General features: G+C 32.3%; 1 protein-coding gene across 1 annotated transcript; it reads right to left on the bottom strand.

The window, feature by feature from the left end:
- Positions 1-11,305: 11,305 nt before the first annotated feature.
- LOC124848745 (uncharacterized) lies at positions 11,306-18,394 on the bottom strand. The gene is made up of 7 exons (XM_047326515.2): positions 18,155-18,394; positions 17,868-18,071; positions 12,754-12,999; positions 12,581-12,683; positions 12,333-12,451; positions 12,104-12,199; positions 11,306-11,938 (listed from the first exon to the last, which is right to left on the bottom strand). Exons 1-7 carry the CDS (start codon positions 18,308-18,310, stop codon positions 11,390-11,392), a joined length of 1,473 nt encoding a protein of 490 aa, XP_047182471.2. The 5' UTR covers positions 18,311-18,394; the 3' UTR covers positions 11,306-11,389.
- Between the last annotated feature and the right edge of the window lie 1,224 nt (positions 18,395-19,618).

The following is a 19,618-nucleotide window of genomic DNA, read 5'->3' as shown; positions in this document are numbered from 1 at the left end:
AAAAATAAAAAAAATTAATTTATATTTTATTAAGTTAAATTTAATTAAAATTAACATTAATTTATATTTTACAAGATTAAATTTAATTAAAATTGAATTTAAATTTATATTTTATTTAATTTATATTATATTTTATATATTTTTTGTAATTCTATTTAAATTTTATTTTAATAACTTATTAAAATATTTTTTTTAAATATTTGTGGGTATCCGCAGATATCCATGGATATCCGTGAATTTTAAAATATACGTGGATTTTAAAATATCCGCGGATATTTTTTAAGTGAGTATCCGTGCTGGTAGCGAATCGAGCTTGAAAGTAGCCTGAATGGCAAAGCCAAAGTAGCTTGACTGGAAGAGGAGAGTGATATATTTGGAGGGATGGAAAAGCATATAATAATTAATGTTGAATAGTTCAGATTATGAATATCTCAAGTCAACTTTTGTCTTCAACTGTTTCTGTTTTTCTTTTGTCTTTTTCTCTGTCTCCACATTAGGATTTAATTACTACACTAATGAATATAATTTTATTTTGGTCATTATCTCAAACTTTGATTTTATTAAGTTTCATACTTAAAAAATGTATAGATCTAATTTTTCTCATCCAACTATGTTAACTTTTTTTCACAAAACAAATAATAAATCAAACTGTCACGCTAAAAGATAGTTAATACCTTGGGAAAAAAATTGCAATTATGTCTTTCTTAAGTATAGAAACTTAGTAAAATTAAAATTTGAAATAAAAACAAAAACTAAAATTGTGTTATAGCTTAAAAAGAAAAAATATAATTAATCGTTTGTCTTTTTGTTTCCTTATTTTACTTTGTTATTTCTATATCATAAAAGAGACGTGAGTAATGTTAAATATATAGAAAAAAAAACTTAATAAAAACACGATTAGAATTTATAAGAAATTTAAAATTTAATTAAGTCAAAATAATGTTAAAAAAAATTCAACACTAATTTTTATTATAAAAAAGTTTAAAGAAAAATCATCCAGTTGTCGAATTTGAGAATCTAATTAAGTCAAGAAAATATAAACATTTGAATTTCACATCACCTTTAAAAATAAGTATATTAAACTTAATTTTCTAAATAAAAATTATAAATTTTAACTTTCAAATGGGCATGTATAATTAAATAAAAAATAGCATATATGGGAAAATATTTATTAAAATTAAATTGTGAAATTAATTTTAATTTAATAAGAAGTACAGCGTTATTCTAGCTCGTTTACTATATAAAGAAAATATCAAAATTATGTTATTTAAAAGATTACAAATTCATTGGTTTCATTCCATTGGTACATATTTGGTATATATCATCCAATATCTAGCATAATATACTTCAAATTATCCATTTACATAAAAAAACGACATGATTTCTTCAAACAAATAAATATAAATCCTTAACATAAAAAATACCTTATTACAAAATTTAAATGCCCCATATATATAGAGACCTATACCCACTATAACTATAAGTCCTTAATTTGGATAAATGAGATAATGATACTTTTAAAAAATATTAGTTTGTTTTATACTTTATATTATTATCATTATTATTATCATTATTATTATTATTATTATAATTTTTTCCTTCTAAGATAAAAATTTGTTTCAATAGTTTACTCTTAATATTTGTGTTTTTCATAAATTGCATTATTTATGAATTGGTAATATTTTTATTTCACTCGTACAAAAACAACCATAACATCACGTGTCTAACTACTGAATAATCAACATTAAAAATTATGGATGACATTTATGTAAATAAATGCAATTATTAGACGTCGTTTAAGACTGTAATTCGACATCAATGGGTAATAAGATGTCGTTTAGGACTATAGTTCGACGTTCAAATTGGTAATTTTTGCGAAAATATTTGGCGCGAAGGTGAAAATGTACTTACATATGACGTCGAATGACCTAGAATTAGACGTCAAAAGGTTATAAGACGTTGAATGCCCTAGAATGAGACATTATATGTTAGTGAAATCAATAAAAATTTGGGCGGGAGGTTGAAGATTTATTCATTTTATCTTAGCCTGAGACCCTTCTCTACTTCAAACTTTTTTCGAACGAAGTTTGGCGAACAACACATGTAATCTTTCTTTCATTTAATACAAATGCATGTTGATTAACTACTTTAGGTATGATTTTCGTTTGTTTTAATCAATTGTTTTCGTGTTCTTCTCCTTCATAGGCGTTTCTCTCATTCGTGGCAACATTTTATTTCGACGAACCCACCTTTTTGAAGGTTGGTTTTCGTTTTCATTTTCGTTTTTCGTTTTCAAGAACTTATTTTTTGAATTTGTTTATTGTTGTTGTTTGTTGTTTGTTGTTTACATTATACTACACTACATGGTATACATCTAAGGTTTAGAGTAGAATTGAGAGTATATTGAAAATAACTTCAAATACCTTAAAAATTTGTTCAAAGCACCAAAATATCATGAGAAACCTCCACAAAAATTTCAGCTCAAAATTCAAGTCTAACTATTTTAAATATTTTTGTAAAGTTTGAAAAAAACACAAAATAATTTCCAGAAAAAGAGAAAACAATGTTTTGTCGGAGATATGGAAGAATTAGTTGGCTATGCGAGCTACCACAATATCAGAAAAAAAAAATTCTATTGTCATATCTTTTGTGCTTTATGATTAATGTTTTGTGTTTTTGTTTATAGTTCATAGTTCATCCATATAAAATAGCAAAAATTGGATTATATTTGTTGTTTTCTGTTTTTCAAGTCTCAGAAATGTAAAAATAAATCACAATTAATTAAAAGAAAAGTTGCTTAAGGTCGGATACGTTAATTAATGTTAATTGACGTTGGACATAAAATAATATCCGACGTCCTTGCTCTATTATGGACGTCGGATTATTATGTGTCTACGTCAATTAATATTAATTAACATTGAATTTTTTAAATATGACATCAATTTAACGTCTTTCAAAGTGACGTTGTTTTCGATGTTAAAAGCTAAAAGATATCGATGTTATACTATGTTAAAAATTTGTTTTTAATAATCTATCCTGGCATTATTATTTGTATTGTTAATTCTTATTATTATTATTATTATTATTATTATTATTATGTACACAAATAAAATTAGGTATAGTTGGATGGAAAACGTTTGAAAGATAATATATATATATATATATATATATATAAAAGTTTTTATTTATTTTTATTATCCGTATATAAATTTTTGTATATGTACATCTTTAGAATATTTCATTATAACTTTGTAGTAATATAGTTGATAATTTATTTTTAGAGTGTTCTAAGTTTTTTTCCTTCAAAAAACTATAATTAAAACTCGTTTATTTTATAATAGTTTTAAATATATGTAAACATTATTTTTTTAAATTAAATATTGAAAATAGATATATTTTTTATTTGCTCTTAAAATAACTGGATCTCTACTTTTTTCTATTTATACATATTTATCTATTTATATAATTATATATATACACATAGGACACACGAGCTTCTTGTTGATAAAGAGAATACGTCAAACACGACTATTGAAAAAAAAAGCAAGAAAAAAACAAAACTTTCATGACCAAAAATTTAATGAATTGAATTCTCTATGTTCATACTAATTGACTTGGACTGGTTTCTTTGTCTAATGATGTTATTTACCAAAATCATTGTCATCCTTGTTCATAATCTACCAATCTTTTGTCATCATACCAAAATTTATTAAAAATAATACAAAACATGAAGGATCTCTCTAAAACTTTAAAAACTTTAAAAACCACTCATTGATTTAAAAACTCAACTCAAATTAAACAAGAATTAGAGTTTAACCAAAATCTTTAAAAATCATCTTTCCAAACATGTTTAAAAACATAAATACACTTCATAAACTCAATATAAATAAAAATTTTTACCTTTATAATTGTTGAAAAATTATCAATAAATCTACATCAACTAAAAGTATCTCTATATAAAACTAAATCAGAATAACATCTAACTGTATTCATTTTAAACAAAAATTTTCATATATATATATATATATATATATATGTAAAAACATAAAATCTAATTTAAAATACATTAATCATCATACCTTTCTTAATTTAAATATTAAAAACATCATTAGTTTTCATATCACTCTTAATTATGGTTAACAAACTCAATATTATTCAGTTTTGACTCATGGCGATGAAAAAAAGATTAAAGATAAAACAGTTATTCAGCTAGCTTTTTTTGTAAATGTCGTTTAAATCGTTAACGGTCAAATGTTCAGCTGTGCAATTAGTGAATGACATGTCATTTAAACTGCTGACGTGGACACTTTAACTACGTCACCATAGAGCGCCACAACCACCGCTGTTCATCTTCTCCGTCCAACTACCACCCAGAAACACCACCATGACAGTCTTCCCCTTCCTCCATCGTGAATCACCATCAACATCTTGTCGCGACAACCATGACCGCCGCAAGACAGCGAGCCATGCGCGAGCTCATCTTCTCCGTCAAGTCTTCAACCTACAAAGGGAACTACATAGAACGAAAAAGCCAATTAGAGCAGAATTGTCGCCACAAAAACACAATTCTCCATCAATCTTCATCTTCTCCAGCTATCGCGAAACCTACAAGTAGAAAGAAACCAAAGTAACCAAATCGCAAACAAGCAACCACGAGCCAGATTCACATCGCAACGCTCATGTATTTCGATATCTTCACAACCACCCTTGCGCTAGCCTAAAATCACAACATGCACAACCGTGGAGAATGCGAGCATTCGAGCCTGCAAATCCAGAAAAACCCAATCCCCTTCGAACCCTAGTGTCACCATCGCAAGACCGTTGTTCCTCGCTCAGCGCAGCAACGCCTCTATGGACACCATGTTCACCTCAAGACAGCGTCATTGGACCATCACAAGCTTCATCTTTGAGCAACAACATCATGAAACCCATTCAGTTTTCCTCTCGTGATGCAGACATAAGGAAGTCTTTTCCCTTTGCATTCAAAAACCCTAATTTTTTGGGTGGGGAAGGGGCTACGCTGTGTTTTAGTCAAGGCAGGTTAGCAGTTAAATGACATGCATTCATTCACTGATTACATAGCTAGACATTTAGTCGTTAACGATTTAAATAACTTTTGCAAAAGGGACTAAATTGAACAAAAATTATCATATATAATACTACATTAAACATTTAAAAAAATTAGAACCATTTCATAAAATTAACAATATTAAGCCTAAAAACAAAATTTTTGACGGCAAATTCATTTATATTGTCCTATAGATTATTTCATCATTATCATTAATTAATAATATGGCATTAATATAACAGTCACGACGTATGATTGACATGAGGAGGCAACCACTGAAAAAGACACAACATCTTTATATTCTACAGATCAGGATAGATTTTGTCAGCATTGGAACTCTCTTTCAGCATTGACTTGTTATGCTTACATAGTTTAATATATAAATTATACAGTGTGAAACCTGAATTGACTTATGTAATACTAAGTCATTTGACTTGTTATGCTTACTTACTTTCATATATAAATTATATAGTGTGAAACATAATTTGAAGATTATAAACGTAAATATATGTTTGTTAGTAATTTGGGTTACTTATATATATATATATATATATATATATATATATATATATATATATATATATATATATATATATATATATATATATATATATATATATATATATATATATATGGGGTTTGCTAACGCGCGTACGCCTGTTTTTCAGTTGGTACATTTTAGCAATGTGTACCGGATTTTAGTAGACAAAAATACCCTTATATATCATGGATTCTAAGTTTTAAGATTAAGGGTATTTATATAATTTTCATTCTCAAAACTTAAAAAAAAAAAAGAAACCCCCCAAACCCTTACTCACCTCTCTCATTCCTCTCAACCCTTTCTCTTTCATCTTTCTCACTCCAATATTTTCTCTGTCATCCCTACTGTAGCCCCAATTGAAAAAATCAGAAACACCCTACTGTAGCCCCAATTGAAAAAATCAGAAACACTTGCCGTTAAACAATCTTACAAAAAAATGATTTTATAATGAGTTTTGATCTTATAATTTTTGTCTTATCTAATTTTATCCAATTTTCACAAGCATAAAGGAATTGGTAATTGACCTGGAAAAAATCAGAAATACTTGTTAAACAATTTCTTACAAAAAATGATTTTATAATAAGTTTTTATTTTATAATTTTTGTCTTATCTAATTTTATCTAATTTTCACAAGCATAATGACATCCGAAAGAATTGATAATTGGCCTGGAGGGTTTTTTTAGAGATGATGATTCAACATATGCAGATGATGAAATTAGAGAAATTAGTGAAGATGGTGAAATTGAAGAGATCTTGAATGAACCTTTGCCTCAAGGTGAATATGTCAATAACTCAACTCTTTAGAAAGACAAATTGTTTAAAGGTAAGTGTTTCTGATTTTTTCAATTGGGACTACAGTAGGGATGACAGAGAAAAGGTTGGAGTGAGAGAGATGAAAGAGAAAGAATTGAGAGGAATGAGAGAGGTGAGTAAGGATTTGGGGGGTTTCTTTTTTTTTTTTTTTAAGTTTTGATAATGAAAATTATTAAAATACCCTTAACCTTAAAACTTAGAATCCATGATATATAAGGGTATTTTTGTCTACTAAAATCCGGTACACATTGCTAAAATGTACCAACTGAAAAACAGGCGTACGCGCGTTAGCAAACCCCTATATATATATATATATATATATATATATATATATATATATATATATATATATATAACAATTATTAAATGTGTTAGGATCATTATATTTCATTATTCCACTTTATAAATTGATCTAATTAAGTAAATATGTTTAAGGGTATATTTGTCATAAAAAATATATTGTGTTGAGACCATTAATAATTTTAATTTGTTGAAGGGGTCAAATTATTATTATTGAAACTAAAAAAAAGTAACTGACAGAGATTAATCAAAGGGTCATGGTCTCCATCTGTGAGCCCATTGTGTCATTCATATTTCTTTCTCTTTATGCTCAGAAGAGAAAATACAAAGGGAACCTACGGTGCTCTAGAGAGCAAAGATCAAACACCAATTCAAGTTACTTATTAATTGTTCTCAACGTCTAATCTTTCAAATGCCTTTCCTCTCTATTGTTCTAAAAGTATTAGAGCATGTTAGTGATTAATTGACACAAACCTTAATTTGATCTTTCCAATTTTATGAGAAATTATGGTTATAAAGTTTAGGGATTTTCATTTAATTGTTTATAGCCTGGATTAAATTCTTGGTCCATTAATGAATGTTATATTTCGATGTTTTGAATTATGATAACAAAATTCCCTGATTGATGTTCTCCCATGTTAGAAAACTGAATGAATTAGTATTAATTAAAAATCCCATTAAGATTCCTAAATAGAATATGTAGGGTTTTTTTTAATGGTTTAATACCTATTTTGGTCTCTCGGGTTCGTAAGGTGTGTTCAAAGTTGTCCTCTTTTCTTTCAAAAGTTCACTAACATCCTATATTTTGCAAAAACGGTTCACGTTAATCCTTTTTGCTTACCGTGTTAAAAAAGCTAATGACAGACTTGCCCACTGGTAAAAACTTGATGAGTTGGACAATTATGGTTGACATGGCACTGAGGTCATTTGAGGTGTTATTTATGAGAATAAAAGTAAATGGCGTGGAAAATATAAAACACAGGTTAAAATCAATTTAGGGATTAAAGACGAGAAATTACGTTTAGGGTAAAATCAATTCTTGAATTGGGGCGATTTAGGGTTCAACAATCTACTTTTAATTGGTGTTGAAATTTGGTTCGTGATTCATGGTTCGTTATTCGTTCAACAGTGTTGGTGAGGTAAGTGTTCTTAATCTGATTTTGTTGGTGGTGGTTTTGGGTAAGGGTTCGTGATTCGTTATTATTTGCTTTCATGGAGGGTGTTTGTCGTCTTCAATGGGTGAAATGGGTGGAATCTGTAATTGTTTTCTAATGCGTTGTCAGTTTGGGTTTAAATATGATATTTATAGCATTTTGGGGGGCTTAACTATGGAAAAATTTGTCGCACTTTGGGGGTTGATATTGGTCCCATAAGTGTTACTTTAAGTTAATTCAATGGTCTCCGTTTTAATTTACACGGTAGGGATTGAGATGTCTGAGGAAAGGTTTGAGGTAGTGATCCACCATAGTGGGACCTTGATAAAAGAAGTGCCCTTTAAGTATATAGGTGGGGAGATAGCTTATTGGGATGTTGACCCTGATAAATGGAGTTATTTTGAAGTACTAGGTGCACTTAAAGATTTGGGATACGTTGAAGTACAAGAGTTATATTATAATATACATGTTTTACATAAACTGTATGATGATAGAGGAGCTATAAATATGATGAAAGTGACAAATTATTTGGGAAAAGTCAACTATGTTGTACATGGCATGAACAAACCAGTGGTTGTAGAAAATAATGAGAATCAAATTCTTTACCTATGTCAATGGCTTGTAGAGAGTGATGAGGGTAGTAAGGTTGGAGGTTTGGGACATATTGAGATGGTACAAAAGGAAATGTGGAAGAAGAAGTTGAAGTGCAAAATGAGATTAAAAAAGGAGGTGTTGAGTGTGGTGGAGACTTGGACTGGAGGCCACAACCATCATGAAGTAGTAGAGGTTTCACTAGTACAAAATGTGCTTTTAAACTCGCACATTAGACCTCTGTTTACACCAAACCTCTACCTATCCAGGCGCGGTGGCAGTTTCACAATTAAGGAGACCTTATAGGCCTCGGTTCAAAGAAGACCGGTGCAGAACAGCTCTACCACTTCAGTTTCAAAGGCAACTGGTGCCTAAACATGTACTAATTTTCCAGGCTTTTCGTCTGAAATGGTTAGAAAACGTGATACTGCTTCAGTTGCATGCAGAACCGAAGCATAAAGACTTGAAACATGCCTGCAACACGTCAAGTCAGTGAAGTCAATATTAATAGGCACCGGTTAGGTTGAAGAACCAAAACATTATAGTAATATTACCTTTGTTATATTTTGAATCAAGGCCGTATAGGCCCAGATCCTTTCTCTTTCTGATTCCAAGTGGGCCTAGTGACCTAATTAAGGGTGAAGCTTCTTTCCCTTGAACGCGCACCAGCAGCGAGGCAATATAGGCTGAAGCTTCTTCCCTTTCTCTTCTTCCCTTGAATGCGGACGAGCAGCGAGAGTGTTGTGATGGAGGTGAGTGGCCAACGAAGACGTGGAGAGACGGGGCGAGGTGCGGTGAGGTCGCGTATGATAGCGGCGAGGCGTGGGAGGTCGTGTTTGATAGCGGCGAAGGCGCGGCGAGGTCGCGTCTGATAGTGGCAAGGCGCGGCGAGGTCGCGTCTAATAACGGTGAGGCGCGACGAGGTCACGTCTGATAGCGGCGAGGCGCGGCGAGGTCATGTCTGATAGCGGCGAGGCGCGACGAGGTCACGTATGATAGCGGCGAGGCGCGACGAGGTCGCGTCTAATAGCGGCAGCGCTTCCGCGAAGGTTCCAACTCCGACTTCTTCGATGGAGACGACTGCGCGAGGACGGCGGTGGCTCGTTGCGAGGAAGGCGACAGCGGAGTGAATCGTTTGTCGATTTGGCATTTTAGGGTTTTTGAAATTGAGAATTGGAGAATTAGGTTTTTCATTTTCAGATTTGGGTTTCTATTCTTGTTTTTGCGATTTAGTGTTTCAGCTATTCATCTAATTTTGGGGTTCGAGTTTTGTTATCTGAGTTTGTGAAACAACATGGTTATGTCGTGAAACAAAATTCCTAGCTTGGGAAAATCAGGTATAACTTGGATTGCAGAGGAGATTCTCTTCAAGCGCGGGTCTTGTTCATCTTTAACGTTTTTCATAGCCATTCTAGTCACTCGTCTATCGGAAGAAGTAGAATGGCGGAGGATGGTGGACGAAGGGTTGAAAGAAGGGCGTGAGAAAGGGAGAAGTGTAGGGAATCTAGAAGAAGGGCGTGAGACAAAGATTTCATTTCAAATTCATTTTTGGGCTTCTGTCTTTGCAATCTTGATTTTTTTCAGTTTGGGAGTTTGGCGGTTTGAAATTAAAATCTAGAAATGAAATCAGAACCGAAGCACAAAGGTGGCTAAAGAAAAAAAAAAGATCCTACTACCTCGGTTCAGGTTCCAACCGAGACAGTAGAGGGAGACAAAGTAACTCGGTTCGGAACCGAGATAAAAAAATCTACCACTTTTTGCCTCGTCTGAATATGTCTCGGTTCTGAAACCGTTGCCTATGAACGAAAATAATCGGTGTCATTTCCTCTGACTAGTGTTTGCAGAAGTTTGTTAAAGTTGTTAAAGTCTTTGCACTTTCGGCTCTATAAGAAAAATTTATTTATCTAAACCTTTAGAGAATAATTAAGAAAAACAACGGATGTTTGAAAATTTTGTATATCTTTAGACCTCTGTTTCTGAAAATCGAAACAAAAACAACTATATAAAGTCAATTCCTAGTTAACCGGACTTATAGATTCACAAAATTTTCAATATTTTCTACTTCGTCTTCTTCAAAATCAAAACATAATATGCAAGTTAAAACGTCAAAACTACTAAAATGCAAATGCAAACTTTACAATGAAAAAAATTATCTATACATCAAACAAACAAGTAAACTCACAAATAATTCATTAACCTAGATATCATAATGTCCACACTTAACCAATAATCATTAATTTACTTTTCAAAATTAATACTTTAATTAGAATATATCTGTATATATTTTTAATTTTTATTTAAGTTTCTCGTTAACATTTTTCATTTCACAACCTTAATCTCACTTAGAATGAATATATTTAAATTGTATATTAAATGTATATTGTGAAACACAATTTGGGGTGTATGAGCATAACTATGAACTATGTGTATTTATTATTATTTATATTATCTCTACTCACATATAATATACAGTTATAAAAAATAAACAATACCAACACAGTGAAACAATGTAAGCTAATTATTTTTACAATGTTAGTATCCTGAATTTCTATCATCACACTAAAAAAATTCAAAATTTCCCATTATCAAAATTGGTGAAAAAACACTCAAAATCCGTAGTGTCATTTCTTTGATAATATTTTTTTTTTGCATCATCAAAATGTTTGATAAATTCATTATTGAATCGTGTTTCACTCTCCTTACCATAAAAGAAAAATAAAATACAACTTATCTGTTTTGTATATATTATGATTTCTCTCAACTCAAATATCTTTAAAATAAATTTTTTTATCAGAGGAAGATGAAAAATTTATTGGATGACTGTATAAATAAATAAAGTAAAAAAAAACAAATACAACTTTTATTCTTTAACAAACTCCAAAACAAATAGTTACAACAAATAAAATCTGTGTTACCTCTAAGTTAATCCTCCACGATATTTGAATCACTTTTCTCTAGTTTATCGATTAATTGTTGCAGATTGTTCATATACTTTTTCGTGCGATGATCCAATATCATTCCTCTTGAAAATCTGAGTTTTCCATACAGTTGTGTAGGCGTTTGATATAAGCAGACATATTTTTCATCAGCATCATTGTGGTTTGAGTTTGAATTTTCAGACATCTGTGAAGTGATCATATGCATGATCCTGCCTGGTGGATAAAGACGTCGCCGAGCTAATGTTGTATCTTGACTAACACTATCTTCTTCATGATTCCCCGTTTGATTCAACAATTGCTCTTCATCGTCATCTGAGTCATCCATATTGTCAGATCCTTCATTGCTAGAAATATATTCAGCATCGTCATTAATAGATTCTATCTGTAAGCGCTCTTCACTTGAAAGAGGTAAAAACCTTGTCCCAGATGATCCAGAAGCTTCACCCAAGTTGTCTGACAATGTGTGAGTCTTCTCACTTTTGGACTTCGGTAACCATGAGTGTTTATGCTTCTTCACATGCTTCTTCACAGCCTTTATTAGGCAGAGAGAAGGATCAATATTGTATAAGAAAACTAGTAAGATCACTGAATCAATTAAGTGTAAACTCTTGCAAAACTAATGGAGACTTAATACCTATAGAACACACACAGATTTCAGTTTTAAATGTATATTATAAAGAAGGGAGCTTGAAGCTACCTCGTAACAATAGTTTGCTGCATATTTTGTAACAGCTTTGGCAAAAGATAAGCGAGCTCTAATTCCGCTTATGTTTTTATTATCCTTAGTCCGATCCTGTAAATTATTCAATCGATACCAAATCATAAAAGCTTACTTTTGCAAAGAATGAAACCATTTTTCTAAAGTATATCATGAGAAATCAACATGTAACAAATAAATATTTGGCAAAAATATTGTACGTTGTTACCTCAGCAATGAAATCATGAACAGAAGAAGCTGACATTGTTGGCACTATGTCAGAACCATTTACAATGGAAGTGACAAAGGGTTTTCCGAACTCAGCCAATTCCAATGTCATACAGGCAGCTACAAAAATTACAATTTTGAAACTATTAACGTCTTGTTAATAAAAAACAATCATGTAATTATTTTAATTCTAATACAAAACCATATTGAATTAGTTACTCAATGTGTTAATTAAAGAAGTGTGTATACCTGGGCCAAAGGTGACACAAGTTGTTGAAGACAACTGTTGAATTTCTCTAAGCTTATAAGTCAACAGTGCAGCAGTACCACCACCTAGGGAGTGTCCAACGATCTATATATATAATACATGGAAATATTATTATTATTACTATGAAAAACATATAAGTAAAATGAAGAAATACCTTGATCTTGAAGTGGGGGTACTGATGAAGAGCTTTAAGTAGTACAGGAATGCAACGTTCTCCAATCCAAGAAGCTGCAGCATCCATACCACGGTGTGCATGTCCTGAAACCGTGTTGTGATTGAAAGAGACAGGAGCACATAGTGCATCTGTTAGAGTGTCTTTTATGCTACGAGTGCCACGGATGAACACGAGCAAACATTTTGATTCTTTATCACGTATAATCGTGAAAGCAGGCTTCAGAATCTGAGATGCAAAATTCATTTTCAGTTCAAATGGCCAAACAAAATTTCAGAATCTATAACGAAAATGGCCAAATTGGATTCCCATATATATTACGTAAATGGGTAAATTTTTAAAAAATTAAGTAAATAAACAAGTCGAGTAGCTCCACACTTCAGTATACTAGTTGAGGCCGAGATACGAATCCGATGAGTCACGTCCTCTCCTTCCTGTAATGTAGTTATCTTTACGTCTTCCTCCTGCCTAGAACTCTTCAGGGAGAATGGAGTGAGTACCTGCGAAGGCACTCTGACGCTCAAGTCAGAAAAAGGGAATGATAGAACTCTCTCAGTCCAAATAACAGAAGAAATAAATATATTTTCCTCCTCTCCTGATATCCAGAAAAACGTACCTTTTTTTCTTTCTAGTTTTTCATATTTAACCTAGCATTAAGATAAACCGTTTACCTGAAAATCCAGTTGGTTGGAGAACTTAACCGCTTGGAAAATACAACCGCTTGGTCGTACTTGATATTGGGTTAGTTGGTTCTGCGATTTGCGACATCATGGCCACCTATTTGTAACCGTTTATTCTTTAATTTGTCAGGATTAAAAGATCTGTTTTGACTAAAATTGACCGAATATCTGTTGACTCTTACCTTTGACTGGGTTTAATCAACAGACGATCGCTATAAGCCAATCGGTGAATATGATATAACGATCGCTCTTTCTAGCGGGTGGACAATCGTTCGGGAATAGTCATATGACTGCTCATTATTTTATCCTTGGTGATCGTTTGGGTACACCTCCGACATGAATTATGCTCTAACAATGGGTAAAAGGTGAAGTTATATACCACATAACTTTTATGACTTGTAATCGATTATGACAAGCTATAATTGATTACTCGAGGTTGTAATTCATGTTACATGCTAATATAATCGATTACAATAATAATATAATCGATTACCTGAAGTAATAGATGGTAAACACACAAATGTAATCGATTGCAAGCCTTCGTAATCAATTACCATAGAGGAGTTTAGTTATAGAAGACTTGATGTAGTTGTTCATCATGTGATTTGTGGTTTATACTCATTATGAGTAGAATGTACTAGGTAGAATAAAAGGTAGAATAGAAGGCAAAAGTCTAATTTCTTAATATTAAAGAATTATGAATACAAAGATGTTAAAATTATTGACGAAATCGACATGTCTTCCTATGATGATCTTCTTTACCATAGTAAGAACATTTTTTGGGCTTATTCGAGATTGATTAATTCATCTTGTTATGGATTCTAATAGTAGTTGGTATTTCTGATGACTTATGTCGCATTTAAGGATATGGTATAGCATCGATATATTTCCTCAGTGGTATATGACAATATGCACAAATGGTAATAACATGATGATAAGGGAGGCGATTCATTTGGAAGTAGTGCTATCAAAACGGGTTGGAATCCGTGAGTCAACCCGATCCACCACGAGTTTGGACCAGGTTGGGTTAGAAAAAAATTTGAAATTTCGAAATAGGCCAATTTTGAACTCGACTCACTAAGGATCTCGGTTAGCTCACCAACCGCCCAATTTTTTTAATTTATTAGTTAACGCTCTTCTTTATTGAATTGTAGATGAGAATAAAGAAGAAGATCCTTCAAGAGGGTAAAATATTGTAGATTTATCCATTCAAGACTCTAATCTTATAAATGGATAATTGACACAAAAATGATCAATGTTAGATACTTATTTATTTTTCTTTTATTTCTTACTTTTGGATTGTATATGGAGTTTTAAATGATTTTGGATTGTATTGTATTTTTTATTTTGAATTGTCTATGTAGTTTAAAATCATTTGGAATAAAATTTATTTATATTTTAATTAGCAAAAATTTGTTATTCATTTTAGAATTGAAAAAAAGAACTTGTAATTAAGTGAACCAATAAGGCAATCAACCCATCAACCCATGATCGCTCAGCCTGGGTTCGTATTTTTTTAGCTTACTAATAAATGAGTCAGGTTGGGTTGGCTCACTAAGTGGCCAACCCATGGTGGCCTAAGCCGGGTCGAGTTGATTAACATGTTTTGACAGCACTACTTGGAAGCGACCACAATGACACCACCAATCTTTTAACTTGACGTTAAATGAAATCGGATTAGGGCGATATTGGTGGGGGTTGAGATTTCTTCGATGTCAAATTCAAAACTTTCTCGATCATAACAATGGACATGACAAAATGTCGATTATTGTTGATTTTTGTGAATAACGCCAGTCATTTATTTTGGATATTGGTGGCTTGCTTTAACATGGACTCTGTAAGACCCGAGAAAATGTAGAGTTTATAAATAAGACTTGAGTATGTTTTATTAAAATCTGCATGAGTTCACAATGTGTTATGTAGCTTAATTAGTGTGCAAGTTTTGAGTAAACCATAAAGTTCATGTTATTTATTTATTTTGTTAATATAAGTGTAAAATATGTTATTGTATGATTGTTAAATTTATGATGTTCTGCATTTTCAATGTGATGTGCTGACCTATTGGTAGATATGTGTATCTAAAATTGAATGGATATGTATTCAAATACTAAGGAGATATGTTTAAAAAGAAGGAAAAGGTAGAAAAAGATATACGTAACATTTGAGAAAAAAGAAAAATACAACACTATGAGACAGAGAGATTGAAGATTGGAATTCAAGCAATTGAAAAAACATACATTTGAAGAAAGAAGAGAGAGTGAAAAAGTGAAACACAGAAGAAGATCTCTCAATTTTCATTGTAATGTTTACTATTTTCTACAACGAGAAATAAAGAGCAAAGTAAAGCATCCCTCTAGTACTTTATTGTATTAATTGTTTACTTATGTAAGGTGAGAAAAACATAGATGAGAAAAACACATGTGAGTGTTTAGACTGTATTGTACTGTAAACATATCTTCTCTATGAGACTTATGGTCTGAACGACTTGTAGGAAATCTATTATTACAATTCTAGAGAGAATCAAAACACTTACAACTTAACTTTGAAAGGTTAAGGAATTCTAGATGAAGTCGTCTAATACCAGGAGTAGTGCGAATACTCAACTGATATAGGATTATTGAAGGTTATTTGTTGACCAGGGATATCAGAAGTGATGAAGAATACTACACAACCAATAGTGGGTGAAACTCAACTAGTCATGGATACCAGATTACCTAGGGATACCAAGAGTGGTGTGAATACTCAAGGAAATCTCGGCAAGGGTTGCTGAGTGTCAGGAGTGGTGAGAATACTGAACTGATATAGGGTAACTAGAGGTTATTCGCTGATCAGGGATACCAAGAATGGTGAATAATACTACACAATTAGGAGTGAGTTAAACTTAAATGTACTTCAATGAATATCTAATGGAACCCTCTAAGTTAACTTAGTGGAGAATTGGACGTAGCCTTAATAGGTGAACCAATGTAAAACATTTTGTGCATTTTAGTCTATCGATAAACAATGTAGTATAATTAGAGATTCCACGCTCTCACTCTCATCGTACGCCTTGCTTTGTTTAAAAGTACTACCTACACGTATAAACGTTGGACATGCTGAGTTGGCCATGTAAACGATCATTCAGGATAACGTTTACCAACCAAGGCCTAACAACTCATAAAGTGTTACTTACATCATGATCAACTTGTAGATTGCGAAAAGTTATGAAAACACTATTCACCCCCACCCCCTCCCCTTCTAGCGTTTCCTCGAAGCTTCAGACATGTTCAATCTCACAAAAGCATAGATTACCATAGATGTTGTAGTAATCCTTGATTAAGAATTTTATTAAAATCTCGTATGAGATTGTGAACGGTTCAATCCTAGTGCCATAGATGTGTTAATTCATTAAACATAACTGAAGTCATTTGAGGGGTTAAACACTTCAAGCTTGAAGTCGGGGGGAGGGGGGCTAGACAACTTCAAGGTTGAAGTTGCTAACCCCCCAAATGACTTCAGTTAAGTGGCCTTTATCTTGTTCATGTTTCACGCCTTGGTTCCTCTAACTTGTCGCATTTTGGTTCCTTGTACCATTAACCTTACACAAGAAACATAAGAATATTTAATTTTGATATGAATACTTTTAACTTCAAGGGAGATTAATTGTACTCATCTAATCAGACATCACATGAAAAAGGCGTTATGGGACAATACACCTCTACCTTATCCCTAACTCATTAAAACATTTATGGAGCACTATAAAGTTCTCCTTAATGATCGCGAACAGCCAAAGGGATCTCGTTTTCGGAGGCAGCAATGGCGGAGGGCTCGCCGATCTGGAACAGCTTGGCGATCTGGAGCGGTTTGGCGATGGCGATCTGGAGCGGCGGAGGCAGCGACGGAGGCTACAGTAGAATGGGAGAGAACGGAGGGAAGAGTGGGAGAGCACGGCAGAGAAGAAGTGAGAGCACGAAAGATGTTGGGAGAAGTGAGAGCACGAGGGAGGGAAGAAGAAGATGTTGGGCGGTGAAAGTGAAAAATAGCATAAGAGAAATGGAGAAGGAGCACATGCCTCGGTTTTCATCAAAACCGAGTTAGTAGTGCTTTTTAGGCATCGGTTGCTGAGCAACCGATTTAATAGCTCTTATCAGTCCCATCAGCTGTAAAGCGGAGCAGCGGTTTATGCCTCGGTTTTACGTAGAACCGAGTTAGTAGCACGTTTTAGACACCGGTCCTGGGACAGCCGAAGCATATACTTAAGTTATTATTACGAATCTGCCACCGTGCTTTTATACGCTTCGGTTTCGCTTAAACCGAAGCGTATATTGCGCTTTCTAATCTTTTTTTTACTAGTGTATGGAAATCCAATTTGGTCATTTACAATAAAAACCCAAAATTTCATCAACAAATATTAGTAGTAATTATTAATGAACGTACCCTAGATGTTGTCTCCCTGTAGAGGACATCCTCCTCATCGAATCCTGCAGCAAATAGACATGGCAGAACGCGTTTTCGGCTGCTGAAAAGCATGGCACGTCGCAACAATCTCTTCAACTCATATAACTCCTTTACAATTTGACGGCCTTTCACTTCTGCACAATCACCTGTTTCTCGGCATTCAGATCCAATTGTTTTCTTATCCTACACATACGTAAGCAAAAGCTCTTTCAACAAGAAGAAAGAAGCCAACTTAAATGGATAATAGGTAAGAGGTAGGAAAGCACCTCGTCCAACACAGCGTGAACGATGGCTCTGGGCAAGTATAAGATGTAGCGTTTCTCAGTGTAAGAGAACAACGCTATCGCTTCTGCTAATATGAAGATTACCTCCAGCAAATTTTTGGGCGCTTGAAGAGGCCTTCGTTCAACCTTCCGCGCCATTATTTGCAAACAAGAAGGACACTCAGCAAAAATGGAGCAAGAAGATTTAAACAAAATAGTAGAATATTTACTTGACTTTGTTGTGCGTCTGAAGTCGCAAGGAGAGTGATATATTTGGTCCATGAACGAGGGGATGGAAAAGTATATTATGTTGAATAGTTCAGATTATGAATTACTTCATTCTTTGGCGACAGCATCTCCCTTCCAAATGCGTTGGAATGCAACCATGTCCAGTCAACTTTTGTCTTTAGCTCCCTAACATACGCTGTTTCTCTTTTTCTTTTTTCTTTTTCTGTCTCCATCAGGTTAATATAGAGAGGAATTAATTAAGTTGGGAGTAAATTTGTGTATTTTAAATTAAGTATTTATTAAAACAATTATTAGATATTTAAATTTTGTAACTTTTGTTTAATTTTTTCGTTCAATAAGTGATGTATTTATTGATTTTTCTAGTCATTTTTATTTTGTCATTGTACTTAAGAAATGTGAAGTATTAGCATCATATATATAGTTAATAACAAATATTACTATTAACATATGATGACTAACTTTTATTATTTTATATTAATCATAATATCTCATTTTTATAAAAACTAATTATGTATTTGATTTTTAAACTATAATTATTAGTGCGACAAAGAATTTTGATATTATTATTTTTTATATTCTACTTGGGTTCTTGAATCGAAATATATTAAAAGAGGTTAAAGAAAAGGAGTCTTGCTTTGAACATAAACTTCATCATTAATTATCTCTAAAATTAAAACTCAAAATAATAAAAAAATATAAAAAAATAATAGGTTTTGGCTCTAAAAAAATAATTGAAGCTTATTCGATTACATATTTCGATTCTATAAAACAATTGAAGTCTAGTGTAGTATTTTAAAAAAAAAATATCGATCACCAGGTGAATCAGAAACAAGTAACATAGGTAAAATTTGAGAATTAGTATTGAAATATAGATTTTCATGTTATAATATACAAAAAGAAATAAATCAAACATATCATTATATTAATTTTAATGTTCAAAAGAGGGGATACAAATTTGGGATATAGTCTTGAATGAAAACTGAGTTCAACAACAATGGTTTGCTTAATTCACTATGAAAAAACACCCAATAATAAGAAATTGAAAACAGCAAACTTAGAAACATCGTTGTAGTGGCACAATGTTGTAGGAGGGACATAACTTTTGTAAAAATGTAATTCTAAATAAAATAAAAATTTCCCTTCTTATATAATTGAAATCTATAGTTGTACAACTATTTTTAAAAATGATATTGGTGTCAATTTTTTAAAATATTTCCA

Source organism: Vigna umbellata, chromosome 10 (assembly GCF_029865625.1).
Source record: "Vigna umbellata cultivar VRB3 chromosome 10, Vumbellata_1.0, whole genome shotgun sequence".
In the NCBI taxonomy this organism is placed as follows: domain Eukaryota; kingdom Viridiplantae; phylum Streptophyta; class Magnoliopsida; order Fabales; family Fabaceae; genus Vigna; species Vigna umbellata.
Note: the sequence above shows the minus strand (reverse complement) of the source record. Positions and strands in the feature narration are given on the sequence as shown.